At 39.9% G+C, this 14110-nt stretch overlaps 1 protein-coding gene across 2 annotated transcripts in view; it reads left to right on the top strand.

Annotated features, from left to right (window-relative positions):
• LOC125456961 (pyruvate dehydrogenase (acetyl-transferring) kinase isozyme 3, mitochondrial) overlaps positions 1-13744 on the top strand; it is a 53616-nt gene extending 39872 nt beyond the window's left edge. The window contains exons 9-11 of one of the 2 annotated variants that reach the window (XM_048540615.2): positions 1098-1208; positions 8372-8485; positions 11448-13744. In XM_048540615.2, coding sequence (XP_048396572.1) covers positions 1098-1208; positions 8372-8485; positions 11448-11591 — 369 coding nt within the window. In that variant the 3' untranslated portion in view covers positions 11592-13744. The remainder of the gene's footprint in view (positions 1-1097; positions 1209-8371; positions 8486-11447) is intronic. The other variant, XM_059650334.1, reaches the window with a different exon arrangement.
• The last annotated feature ends 366 nt before the right edge of the window (positions 13745-14110 follow it).

Raw genomic sequence — 14110 nt, forward strand, 5'->3', positions numbered from 1 at the left:
AATAGAAGAGGTTGTCGTCGCCTTCAACTTTGGCGCAAGTGCATTCCAAAAATTCAAAGAAGCCTCTCCAGAGTCATACATTTTCCTTTTTGTAGTTTATTTTTTATTCTTTTCCAATGAAATATGATAGACTAGAGAGAATGAAAAAAGGGTGAAACAATTCTCCTTAATTCTGCACAGCTAACATAGAGGCACAGAAGATAGGAACAGGAGGAGGTGATTTGGCCCTTCAAGCCTGTTCTGCTGTTCACGATTGTGACTGATCATCCAACTCAATTGCTAAATCCTGCTTTCTCCCCATAACCTGCTAAGGATCTGTGCATCCTTGTCATCGCACCCTCTCACCCAACTTGGTTTCAACTGCAAACTTTCAAGTGTTGAATTTTGTTCTCTCATTCAAATTATTTCCATACATTGCGAATATCTGGGGTCCCAGCACCAATCCCTGTGGCACACCACTAGTCTGACCCATTAATTCCTGTGGCTAATATACCTAACTATGGTTCTGCCTTTGAGTGTAAATTTTTCAGTCCTGTTTGTAAATAAAATTTGTTTTTCAGATGGCTTACTAGTTCAAAGAGTAGTAGATGGAGCTATAATGAACTGGTGAATTATAAACATTCAGTTTGCTCAGTAACTGCATCTTGTTATTAACGGTTGGTACATCTTCTGAGCCTAGTCATTGATGCATCTCCATCAGTTTAATTCCTTTCATATTGGAATCTGGATCTATAATGTTAATTCTTTTCATGTTGTACAGATGCTGACTTACCTGTTGAGACTTTACAGCATTTTTCTTTTCTTGTCTCATGTTTTTGAGTATCAGTAGTATTTTGCTTTTATCTTGAGACTATGGAGTTTTGTGAAATTTTCTTAGATGTACATTTAAATCCTCATGAAAAGATAATTTTCTGCTAGAAAACATATTCTTAACCTTTTCAACGTTGGAAATTCAATTGAATAATAATGTTAGATTATATACAAGAAATGGTCAGTTTTTCTCCATCCAGCATTTCATGACATGCATAGAATCCTTTGGGAAAGTAGCTGTTTTTTTTTAGCTTTCCCTTTAATCATTTGTCTTATAACTTGTGTAGATATCTGATAAAGGAGGTGGTGTTCCTCTGCGGAAGATTGACCGTCTGTTTAATTACATGTATTCAACTGCACCCAGTCCCAGCTTACACCCATCAGAAGCTGCTCCTTTGGTAAGCGCATATTGTGTTATCCACTGGCTACAAGGAGCTGTAAAAATAAAACTCATCCTGCAAAAACATTTATTCTTAAGATTATAAACAGCGCAAAATTAGAGATTAGCATCCTTTTTCTTTATGGTCTTTTCTATGTATCCCAGAGTTTTTTTTTTGGCAATTATTTTGGAAATAGGACCAAGGCAGCAAATCAGTAATAGTACTTTTTGTATATCTGCTAAATTATAGCTGATTAGTAGAAGAAAATGCTAGAATGTTAATATTTTGTTTAGGATTATTTGAAATATCATCTGTCATGGAATTGACAGAACAATGGTTGGCCTGTTATTTCTTTGCACACGTGTCTTTCATATAACAAAATATCAATATCCCTAATGCCGGAAAGAAGATATTTAATGGAATAAACAAGTACAGGGGTATTGATATCTTTGTAATATAAAACACTAAACCCATCTGTATCCTCCTCAACCAAGACCACCTTCCATGCAAGTGATAGGTTTTATAGGTCGATGTTGTACCCTCTTAACTATTCTGCTAAATCACTTCAGTGATGTATTAGGCTCGATTTTAAAGAACTGGTAGTCTCACTTGTTAAGTCTGGTGATGGGAAGCAGGCCTGGGCGAAGATTGGGGTCTGTTGAGGGTGTTTGAGATGTTCGGTTCATTGGGTGTGCAGGTCCGGTCAGGTCAGGTCCTGCTCAGGGTAGGTTGGCTGTACTGTGGTGGAGTGCATTGGTGGGGATATGTACTTGCTGCCTTTCGAAGTAAACTTTCAATCAGCTCTTCAGTGACCTCAACTGTCCTGGGTAACCAAATGGAAATATTGCAAAAAGCCCTTCCCTTTATTGCTGAGAATTGAATGTTTCCACCTAACAACTCTTTATCTGAGTGTGCTCTGAATGTTGTGTTCTGGCTTCTCTGGTACAATTTGATATGCAGAAAATGTGGATAGAATTGTTTTTCTTTTAAAAGTCCTGCAAACCCTTCCTACACATCATCTCTGGATGAATGCTAATTTTGTTTTGTCTAAATAGGGTCGCAATGGGGGAGAAAAAAAGAAGCATTTTCTTAAACATTAGTTATCAATTCAGGTGTTTAAATTATAACCAACATAGATGACTGCGAAGACAAGAATGTTTTCAGCTTTCCGTCGGTTTTATGATTTTTAAAAACAAAAAAAACCTGGTTGTAGATCTCTGTCTCAGTTCTCCTTCATCTCATTTTGGTCTGGTCTGGGGAAGGGGTTGTTGAGTCAGAATTTAGGAGAAGTATAGTTGGGCATGAGTAAGACAAATTTGTGGTCCGTTTACTATTACTCAGCAATTAAATTATGTATATAAAGTCTAACATTTCCCAAATAATTGTTTTCCTCCTTTGGAACTTTCTGAAGTCTCTGATATAAATGTAGACTCTTTAAGGGTTCCAGTTGTGGAGGAGTTGCTCGGTGGAAAATTCACTTGCTGGCAATTCCTTCAAAGTGCACAACTGGGTCCTTAATTGCCTGTAGGTGCAACTCCAGTCTGTGCTGGTGTAACAGCTATCTGGCCATTGGAAATTCTAGAACTGTTGTCAGTGGTTTTTCTGGATGAATTGGAAGTTGATGTTTGAAGTGGTCATTGGCGCTATTCTGAATGACTTCCTTAAGAAAAATGAATGCTGAATTAAATGAATTACCTGAAAAATGTCAAGTTGTGATTTTAATTACAACCTTCAACATTGTTGTTTTAAGTGCAGAAGTTAGGAGAAATTTATTAGTAAGAGAAAATATTATGACAGAATTCCATGATTTGGAACAAACAACATTCCTGTATTATAATGCAAGTTAGAAATAATGCAGTCTACAATGCATGCGCAGCTAGTTCTAACAATCAGCATTGAAGTACTGTAAACTTTGGTAGGATATGATGTTCAAATACTCCAAAGTATACGTCAAATTGCAAATGTGATTAAGACAGACCCTGTGGATTTTTCTGTAAATTTCCCTTATCAGCCTCCCCAACTTCCAGGACTTCCTGGCTTCTCTCTTATCTTTATGCAGTCCTTAATTTCCTGGCTGACGAGGGAAGTTAAGGACTGTATAAAGATAAAAGGGAAGAAGCATAACATAGCAAAGATGAGCGGGAAGCCGGAGGACTGGGAAGCTTTTAAAGAACAACAGAAGATAACTGAAAAGGCAATACGCAGAGATAAAATGAGGTATGAAGGAAAACTGGCCAAAATATAAAGGAGGATAGTAAAAACTTTTAGGGTTGTAAAAAGAAAAAAAATGGTTAAGACTAAAATTGGCCCCTTGAAGTCAGAAACGGGTGAATGTATTATGGGAAACAAGGAAATGGCAGAAGAGTTGAATAGGTACTTTGGATCTGTCTTCACTAGCAAGCAACACACACAAGCAACCTGCCAGATGTAATAGTGGCTGAAGGACCTCGGGTAATGGACGAACTCAAGGGAATTTATATTAGGCAGGAAATGGTGTTGGATGGACTGTTAGGTCTGAAGGCTTATAAGTTCCTGGGACCTGATGGTCTGCATCCCAGGGTACTTAAGGAGGTGACTCTAAAAATCGTGGACGCATTGCTAATCATTTTCCAATATTCTATAGATTCAGGATCAGTTCGTGCAGATTGGAGGGTGGCTTATGTTGTCCCACTTTTCAAGAAAAGAGGGAGAGAGAAAACAGGAAATTATAGACCGGTTAGCCTGACGTCAGTGGTGGGAACGATGCTGGAGTCGATTATAAAAGGTGAAATTACGACTCATTTGGATAGCAGTAACAGGATAGGTCAGAGTCAGCATGGATTTACGAAGCGGAAATCATGCTTGACTAATCTTCTGGAATTTTTTGAGGATGTATCTATGAAGATGGACAAGGGAGAACCAGTGGATGTAGTGTACCTGGACTTTCAGAAAGCCTTCGATAAAGTCCCGCAGAGGAGATTAGTGAGCAAAATTAGGGCACATGGTATTGGGGGCAAAATACTGACTTGGATTGAAAATTGGCTGGCTGACAGGAAGCCAAGAGTAGTGATAAAATGGTCCCTTTCGGAATGGCAGGCAGTGACCAGTGGGGTACCACAAGGCTCAGTGCTGGGACCGCAGCTGTTTACAATATGTATTAATGATATAGACACAGGCATTAAAAGTAATATTAGCAAATTTGCCGATGACTCAAAGCTGGGTGGCAGTGTGAAATGTGAGGAAGATGTTATGAGAATACAGGGTGACTTGGACAGGCTAGGTGAGTGGACAGATGCATGGCAGATGCAGTTTAATGTGGATAAATGTGTGGTTATCCACTTTGGTGGCAAGAACAGGAAGGTAGATTACTATCTCAATGGAGTCAAGTTAGGTAAAGGGGAAGTACAACGAGATCTAGGTGTTCTTGTACATCAGTCAATGAAAGCAAGCATGCAGGTACAGCAGGCAGTGAAGAAAGCTAATAGCATGCTTACCTTCATAACAAGAAGAATTGAGTATAGGAGCAAAGAGGTCCTTCTGTAGCTGTACAGGGCCAAGGTGAGACCGCACCTGGAGTATTGTGTGCAGTTTTGGTCTCCAAATTTGAGGAAGGACATTCTTACTATTGAGGGAGTGCGGCGTAGGTTCATGAGGCCAATTCCCAGAATGGCGGGACTATCATATATTGAAAGATTGGAGCGACTGGGCTTGTATACACTTGAGTGTAGAAGGATGAGAGGGGATCTGATTGAGACGTATAAGATTATTAAGGGATTGGACACTCTGGAAGCAGGAAGCATGTTTCTGCTGATGGGTGAGTCCAGAACCAGAGGACGCAGTTTAAAAATAAGGGGTAGGCCATTTAGAACAGAGTCGAGGAAAAACTTATTCACCCAGAGAGTGGTGGATACATGGAATGCTCTGCCCCAGAAGGCAGTGGAGGCAAACTCTCTGGATACTTTCAAGAAAGAGATAGATAGAGCTCTTAGAGGTAGTGGACTCAAGGGTTATGGAGATAAGGCAGGAACAGGATACTGATTGTGGATGATCAGCCATGATCATAATGAATGTTGATGCTGGCTCAAAGGGCCGAATGGCCCACTCCAGCACCTATTGTCTATTGACTTTTCTTAAGCCCTGAATGCAACACTGAGCTGCCAATGAACTCCTCCTAAACTTGCCTTGAGTACTAAGCATAGAGACATTGACGACGACAACAACAGCAACAACCCTTCTGAGGAAGGGTCACCGGACCCGAAACATTAACTCTGATTATTCCTTCACACATGTTTTCAGACATTTTGTTCCTGATTTACAGAATCCGCAGTTCTTTCGGTTTTTATTTTATATAGAAACATTATCTGCGCTTGATCTGTCACTAAGTTGACTTCTCACTAGGTCTCATTTTCACTTTCAGTTCTCTAAAGTGAATCCATGAAGTTGTTGCTTTCCCTCCAATACAGCCAACAAGCATTCTTAGTGTGGAGTTTACTTTCTCTTCTCATTCGTATATTGCTGCCTTTCAGTAAACTTCTCAATCAGCTCTTCAGTGACCCCAGAAGTGACTTGAGTGACCAATTGAAAATGTTCAAAAAATCCTTCCCCTATTGCTGAGAATCGAGTGTTCCTGTCCAGCTAGCAACTCTTGAACTGAGTGTGTTCTGAATGTTGTGTTTCACAGAGAATTCTGGCTTCCCTGATAGAATTTCAAGTACAGAAAATACAGGTAGAATTTATATTCTAAAAGCCCTGCAATCCTTCCCTACCCATACCATCTGAATGAATGCAATTTTGATGTCTAAATGGGGTCATGTGGGGAAAAAAGTTTATGAAGCATTTTCTTAAACGTTAGTTATCCATAAGTCCCTACAGTACGGGAGTAGGCCATTCGGCACATTGAGTCCACACCAACCCTCTGAAGAGCACCCCACCCAGACCTACATTATCCCTGTCACCCTGTATTTCCTGTGGCTAACCCACCTAGCCTGCACATCCCTCGATACTATGGACAATTTAGCATGGCCAATCCACTTAGCCTGCACATCTTTGGACTGTGGGAGGAAACCTGTGCAGACACTGGGAAAATATGCAAACTCCACACAGTTGCCCAAGGGTGGAATCGAACACAGGTACCTAGCACTGTGAGGCAGCAGTGTTAGTCAGTGTGGTGCTCCATCCATTCATGTGTTTACATTAAAACAGTCGTAGCTGACTGCAAACACATCATTATTTTCAGCTTTCCATCGGTTTCATAACAAAAACCGTGATTGTAGATCTCTGTCTCAGTACTCCCTCCTCTTATTTTCTTTTATTTATTAAATGTGGAAGTTTGGTCATTGAGTATATTCCGCATAGCGATTAAATAGATTATACATGCTACATTGAGATACAGGAGTAACTTGGGAAAATGGCACTGAGGCAATTAATCAGGTATGATCCCACTCAGACCCACCTCCCTACCCTGTCTCTGTAATCCTGTATTTCCCATGGCTAATCCACCTAGCCTGCACATCCATGGACGCTACAGGGAATTTAGCATGGCCACCCCACCTAACACAAACATCTTTGGACTGTGGGAGGAAACTGTGCAGATACAGAGAATGTGCAAACTCCACACAGGTAGCCACCTGATGGTAGAATTGAACTTGGGTGCCTAGCGCTAGAAGGCTACTACTCCTTCATTCCTGAGGCAAAAAGAGCTGCTAATGGGTTAAACAAAAGATGGGTGTAGAGGCAAAGTAAACGGGAGCAACGGAGTCATTTACACTTTCTTTTGCCTCATTGTTTTGTTTCCTTCCTGATCAAATTACGTTCCCCTTTTTTTCTGTTCGTTTGTGGGATTTGGGCATTGCTGGCTGGCCAGCATTTTTTTTTGCCCATCCCTAGTTGCCCTTAAGAACATGGTGGTGAGCTGCCTTGTTGAACTGTTGCAGTCCACCTGCTGAAGTTTGACCCACAGTGGCAACATTAACATACATCTCATTCCTTTTTAATAATTAATCTTTCCTCATTTCTGGTCCAAAATCAACCTCTCCTTGCAACACACCTTATCCTCTGTTTCTTTTCTTTGTCACCCCATGCCGCCACTTTTTTCCTGGTCTGCTGACTGAACATCTGCCTGAAGCCTTACCTCTATTTCTCTGCCAATACATGCTGCTGAGAATTTCTAGCAGTTTCTATCATTTTAAAATTTGAGCACATGTACCATTTTACTGTCAAGTTGGTTGGCGGTTCTGGGACTGTCTCTCCGATCAGGATAAACTGTGTCAATTCCAACAGGTGCAAAGGGGATGTTGAATGGATAGTCAGAGAGTTGGGGGCGATGCTCCCTGGGGGATCAGGCAAGGAACGGGGTTCTTGGGGTCTGGGAAGGTCAGGTGGCACAGTGGTATGGGCATCAAGGGTAAGTGTTGGGGTCTGGCAGAATCGGGTGGCATACATAGCAGGTTTAAGTGGTCAGAGAAGCTGGAATTGGGGAATTGGTTCAATAGATACCCACGACTTGCAATAAGTATTTAATCCTCTAACCTTCCTTGGGCAAGTTTAAGTGAGTCAGAATCCCCCAAGTTCCTGATTTTGGCCTTTTTCAGGGTTTTCCAGATGCAGTGGAATTGTCTGTCAGATGTTTCAATTTTCCAGGCAATTCCCACTGAGTCTGCTGTGTTGGAAATTCTGTGTGGTTCCGACTTGCTATTCTACTCTGCGCTGTTTCAATGACTATCTGAATATTTGAGCCGCTGCCCGGTTGCTTGTTTCCATGTTGCAGACTCCCACAATTTTCAAGCTGATCTTGGCATGTCATTTTCTTCAAAATCATTTATCATTACAGGCTTGTTCAATTATTCTCCATATCCAGGAAAATTATATTAATCTAGCTGGTAGCCAGCAATAAAATCAATTTGTTGATAAATAAAATCGTAAGATTTTGTCCAGAGGTTTAAATGTTCAGAAACAATTTATCTCTTGGTTATTTTATGCATAGTCATATTGAAGTATAGATTGTACTTTAGAGCCAGTCTTTTAATAAGTGAAGATATTTTCAAAATTTATCGCAAGAACATTTTCATGTAGCTCATTCTTACATCATTTTCTCACATTATTTTCTCTTATTTTGCCCAGGTATGTAATCTTTGTCTAATCTAAGTTTGACACTGTTACGGTGCAGCTATTCTGTAAAGTTTTTTTTAAACTTCTGGCTGCAGGCTGGATTTGGATATGGCTTGCCAATCTCTCGCCTATATGCTCGTTATTTTCAAGGGGACCTCAAATTGTACTCTATGGAAGGACTGGGTACAAATGCAGTCATCTACCTGAAGGTAACTTACGACATCAGTAAAGTTTTCACATTTCTGCAGACAGTTGATGAAGGGCACCAGTCCATCTTTGCTCAGTTTTAGATTTATTCACAAAAGGAATCGTTACCAATTGCTGTTGACTCTACAACCCATCATAGTGTCAGTAAGTGGATACACCTCCATGGCAATCACACCCTGAGATGGGAATTTAAACCAGACCTTCTGACCCACAATAGAGACTGTACCACTGCACCACAAGGTTCTTCAAATGTCTCTTTAATTTATTTTTAACTTTTTAATTGACTTATTTGGACATTGATGACATATCTCCCAGATTTGAAGTTGGACCTTCTGTGCCAGAGCAAGGACAATGCAGCTGTACAAGAACCTTAAAGCATCACCTTTTTATTGGACAAAGTGATACCTGGGGAGCTTCCTACCTGTGGATACTTCACCTTAATTTATATAATAATGACAAAGAATTTAGGTATGGGATGTGACCAGTATATATTCAGAATGTTAGCAGCGAATTATTTGCTCAGTCGGTAGTTTTAAAATATTTATTCTTGCAAGAAATTTCTGTTTGTCTTCTCCATTCTGAAGTGGAATTCCTGTCTATGGAACCATATTTTGGTGGAGTCAGTGCATTTGAAAAGGATAAGGAAAAACAGGAGATGAGGAATGTTGAAAGGAGGAGATAAAGTTTGTTTCTGGTTACTGACTTTTCTATGAATCAAATCACACCTATTTGTGCACAGCAATTTCTCTGGCATTGACACCAAATTTAATTTGCTATCATGTTTCATTCTGACCTATAGCAGTAGCAGAGAACTGTTAACAATTATTAATAAGGATGGCACGGTGGCGCAGTGGTTAGCACTGCAGCCTCACAGCACCTGAGACCCAAGTTCGATTCCAGCCTTGGGTAACTGTCTGTGCGGAGTTTGCACAGTCCCCCTGTGTCTGCGTGGGTTTCCTCCGGGTGCTCCGGTTTCCTCCCACAGTCCAAAGATGTGCAGGGTAGGTGGATTGGCCATGCTAATCAGGGGTGTGTGGGTTATAAGGGGATAGGTTTGGGTGGGATGTTGCAAGGGTCGGTATGGACTTGTTGGGACAAAGGGCCTGTTTCCACACTGTAGGGAATCTAATCTAAATTTCCATTCACTGTTTGAAGTACCTCCCAACTCTGCTTCCTGAACCCGTTGCATCCTGACCCTCCATGTAACTGTAGATTCTTCCTTTCCCTGACCCTCTGACTTACAGCCTTTTCTTCCACCCTTCATCATTAACCCTTTTGTCTTGCGACCTCCATTCTCCTGTATGCTTTGATCCCATTGACTTGTGCCTCCTCACCATCCGCCCATCACCGTTACCAACCCTCTGACTTCAGGCTGTTTACTTCATCCACCCGCTTCTTAGCCTCCAGTCCTTTGACTTCAGACAGCTTACTTACCAACAGACCACCACCCCCTGCCCCCAATCAAAGCCAAACCTCAGTTTTGTGACTTTGTAACACCCACCTAACACCAATTTTCCCCCATCCATAACCCTTTAACTTGAGATGACCTACTCCGACCGTATCGCGCAGTGCTTTGACTTTCAGTCTCTACTCATCTTCGACCTTCTCCCCCCGCTCCCCCCAACCCCATAACATCTTTTCCCCATAAGTCAAGCAACCCTCCAACCTGTATCCTCCCAGACCTGCGTACTCACTGTACTTCCTGCTGTCTGACTCACCTTTTCACCGCTTCCCTTTCCTGAATTTCCTTTATCGTTCAAAACCCAGATCTAATACTGGAATTCTGAGGCTACACAAGTGAGAGTATCATTGGTGCAGACGTGCCAAGTTTGGGCTTTTATAATCCCTTTTTTAAATGTCCCAGCTTGCTGCTTTCTTCTGAATTCTCATTGTAAGGAGTCTGTTAATGAGCAGCTAAAGGTAAAAAGATCAACTTCGACAGTTTATTTAAAATAAAACTTACATTACAACAATAACAAAAATAAAGTTGCTGGAAAAGCTAAGCAGGTCTGGCAGTATCAGTGACAGGAAGAAACAGAGTTAACATTTCAGATCCTGTGACCCTTTCTCAGACCAGAGTTGCGGTTCTGTGGAAGGGTCACTGGACCCAAACCACTAACACTTTTTTTTCCCCCTTCACAGATGCTGCCAGACTTGCTGAGCTTTTCCAGCAACTTTGTTTTTGGTCCTGATTTTCAGCATCTGCAGTTCTTTCAAGTTGTATTACAACAGCCCTAGCCCTGTAGTCCTGCAGTATCAGGATGCAAGGATACAGCCAGTATCAGTGATAAGTGGATCAAAATATGATCAAGTTCAACATAGTATTAGAAAAGGAAAATTGTGAAACAGACACTGATTCTATATTTATGTAAAAAGGATTTCAATGTAATGAGACAGAAAATCCACAGTAAATTGGATAAATCTGTTGATGGATAAAACCACAGAAGAACAATTGAGTATTCAAAATGCATTTAATGAAAAACAGTTTATTATTCTGAGTGAGGTTAAACCTCACTGCGAAGCCTCTTCCAGGGATGCCTAACCTGAAGATATTATTCTGAGTGAGCTCAATTTGCCCAAAAAAAGCAACAAGAAGAGGTAAGAGACAACATTAAAGTAAAATATGAAGCTGTTGAAACATGTAAAACATACATAATAAAATTAATCTAAAAAATTCCTGAATAAAGTTTGAGAATACTTAAAAAGGTTGATTTTTAGCCATCTTTGCAAACTAAATAGTATGGTTGGGCATTTGGAATGAAGCAGCAGATCTACCGTTATTTAATTGCAGGTTGGAAGATGCCCAAAGGGCTAAATGTCCTGTTTTGTTTCTCTTAAGTTTCTGTGTCATGTGAGAGTGCAATCACTGACCCAAAAACATTTTTTTTTCTTTTAAAAAGTGCTCCACTGTTGTCTACTAAAGCTTTTATTCTTAAACTTCAAATAGTTTTTCTGTTTTTCCAGGCTTTGTCAAGTGAGTCATTTGAACGACTTCCTGTTTTTAATAAATCAGCTTGGCGGCATTACCAGACCACTCCAGAAGCAGATGATTGGAGCAATCCCAGCAGTGAACCAAGGGATGCTTCCAAGTACAAAGCCAATCGGTAGTCCTGCTCTAACCTCAAGTCTGGTGACCAGTGTTCTGTGTACGCCATTGAGACTAAGCTATATGTGTTTGTGACCTTGGATCCATCAAGAATGTGTGGCGAGTACATAATTCTTCTCTTGATTACTGAGGCCTCTTTAGGAAGATGTGGAACACTTACAAGGTTAACCGAAAAAACATATAATTCACTTGCAGTTTTGCACTTTAGACTGTACTAGTCTTTTTTTTAAAAATAGTGTTACTTGGATGTTTTAGCCTCTATAGATCTATAATATTTTGTTAAAATACTGGACTGCTAAATGATGGAGGAACCTGTGCAGCTGAACAATGGTTCTATGGAGCAGTGCTTGAAATCAAACTTTTTAAAATGGTCAGCATTATTTGTCAGACGTATGTAAGAACGTAGGATTTATTTTAATATTTAAAAGTATTGGGAATTTCATACAATTTTAAACTGCTTTATTTTTCTGCTCAACTGAGGGTTTGCTTTTAATCTTGTTAAAATCTACTTATATTTGACTTTCAATGTTCAAAAATTCCCACAATATTGTTGACACTTCCACTAATTAGGAATGCAAAAATCTAAAGAAATGCGAATCAGGATGGATTTCACCTTTTTGGAACTAGTGCAAACAACAGCTGCTCTGAATTTTTTTTTCCACTGGAAGTTGCAAAAGGATTCTCAGTAAATAGTTTATTTAGTGACAACCCACTATCCAAAATTCACAGGATGAAATTGTCCAGGGTAAAATTGGTCAGGCATTATTGGATTGATTTGAAGGAGCTTTTGCATTGCATCATCGAAGACATTTGCTGTTAGTAGTGTAAAATTAAAATGGTCCTTTCTGAAACAATTGTCCTTAAATTTAAAGTTTAGAGACTATAATTAGTTTTAGCAGGAGAGTATCACATTGACTGCTTATGTTGTACTCCATCTGGCTATCAGTTTGAAGCAAATCTGGGTGGCATGTGTACAACTACTGGGCAGTTCACTACCACCAGTTACCCACTCTGTCACATTTGAAAGTTACCCCCTCAAGGTAATTTCTAGCAGACCAATGAGGTTGCATTTTCTAAAAGAAATGACATTGATTTTGATGTAATAGATGAGAGATGCTGAGTGGACTGTGGGTGGGGGATCAGCCTGTAAATTAGGTTAACACCAACAGTGGAAGATTCAACTGTTCTAGCTGATCTATGCTCAGTGCTTGCCTTTTCACTGAATCTGTAGTAAACATGCACAATTCTTTTCTGTGGTTTAATGAATAATTGCCAAAGACCTACCTTCTGTCAGGGATCTCATGAAGATCATCAGTTGGAATTGTTAGATCTCATTCTGCAAGAAATAAATTATGTCAGCGCAGCCTGGATTGTAACCATCTAGACCGTCAATTGCATGCTCACAAGTGCTTTGTTTTGAATGATTTATTTATATAGTATTCACCAACTGAAAGAACAAAATGTCGAAACAAGATGTTAAACTAAGTTGGTGTGGGTGGGTGGATGTTCTTTTCTTTTAGCTAATAAAAGTATTTATTTCCCCTTGCAAATATTCTTGATATTCATATGCTACTGGTGTTGCCATGTGTCAGTAACCAAACAAAATCACATTTGTAAATGCTGATTATTTCTTACCTGCTTGGCATTGTTATTGCACTATTTTAAGCTATTAAAACATATGTCATGAAGTAACAGTTATAAAGTGGATTATATATCAGAATGCATAGGTACAGTTGTGATGCAAACAAATTTGGCCTCAGCCGACCTTCAGTTTGGTTGGTGAAAATGTGTAGAGGAAATGAAAGTGACTACAAACCAAAACTTAGATATTTTGCAAGATGACTTGTCAAAGCTTTCAGATTCACAAAAGAGCTGTTCTTTCTGCCTCTTCACCGTATACAATTGGAATTGGATCATGTCCACACTGAAGGTTTTCCTTGTGTATAGATGGTTTGCATTTCAAAATAAATGCAAGGCATTTGATTTGTGGATTTTCATAGAATATAATCCTCAAAAGATTGATAGAAATCTTAAACTCTTGCATTGAAACCACAATTTGACTGACTTATTCACCATAAATGTTTATTAAAGTGATGCATGTACAGAACCAAGATCACTGAAAATGGACATTTTGTTGAAGCTGTTTATCTTGCACTCATCAAGACAAATCACAAATACTGAAGTGAAGGGAAAACAACATTTGTGCTACATAAAATTAGAGTGCTGACTGGTTGGCAAATGGAATCTGACTGATAGAGGCTTTGCTGTGTAGACTGCTGCAGTTAATGATGATTGCCTGTTAACTACCAGCCTGTTTAAATTTTAAACCATATTACTGAGCTGAAGCAGGTGGATCGAATGTACACATTCTTTCTGTTTGCCAAGAATGGGGCACTGTATCAATATATGTAGCTTCCGGTACACACAGTGCATCACACTCAAATCCAGCTGACAATCCTGAATTCGCTGTCAGCAATATCTCAAAGGTTTGAGCAACAGAGAATAGCTATTTGATGCTGCT

The sequence above is a fragment of the Stegostoma tigrinum genome, chromosome 12 (genome assembly GCF_030684315.1).
Source record: "Stegostoma tigrinum isolate sSteTig4 chromosome 12, sSteTig4.hap1, whole genome shotgun sequence".
In the NCBI taxonomy this organism is placed as follows: domain Eukaryota; kingdom Metazoa; phylum Chordata; class Chondrichthyes; order Orectolobiformes; family Stegostomatidae; genus Stegostoma; species Stegostoma tigrinum.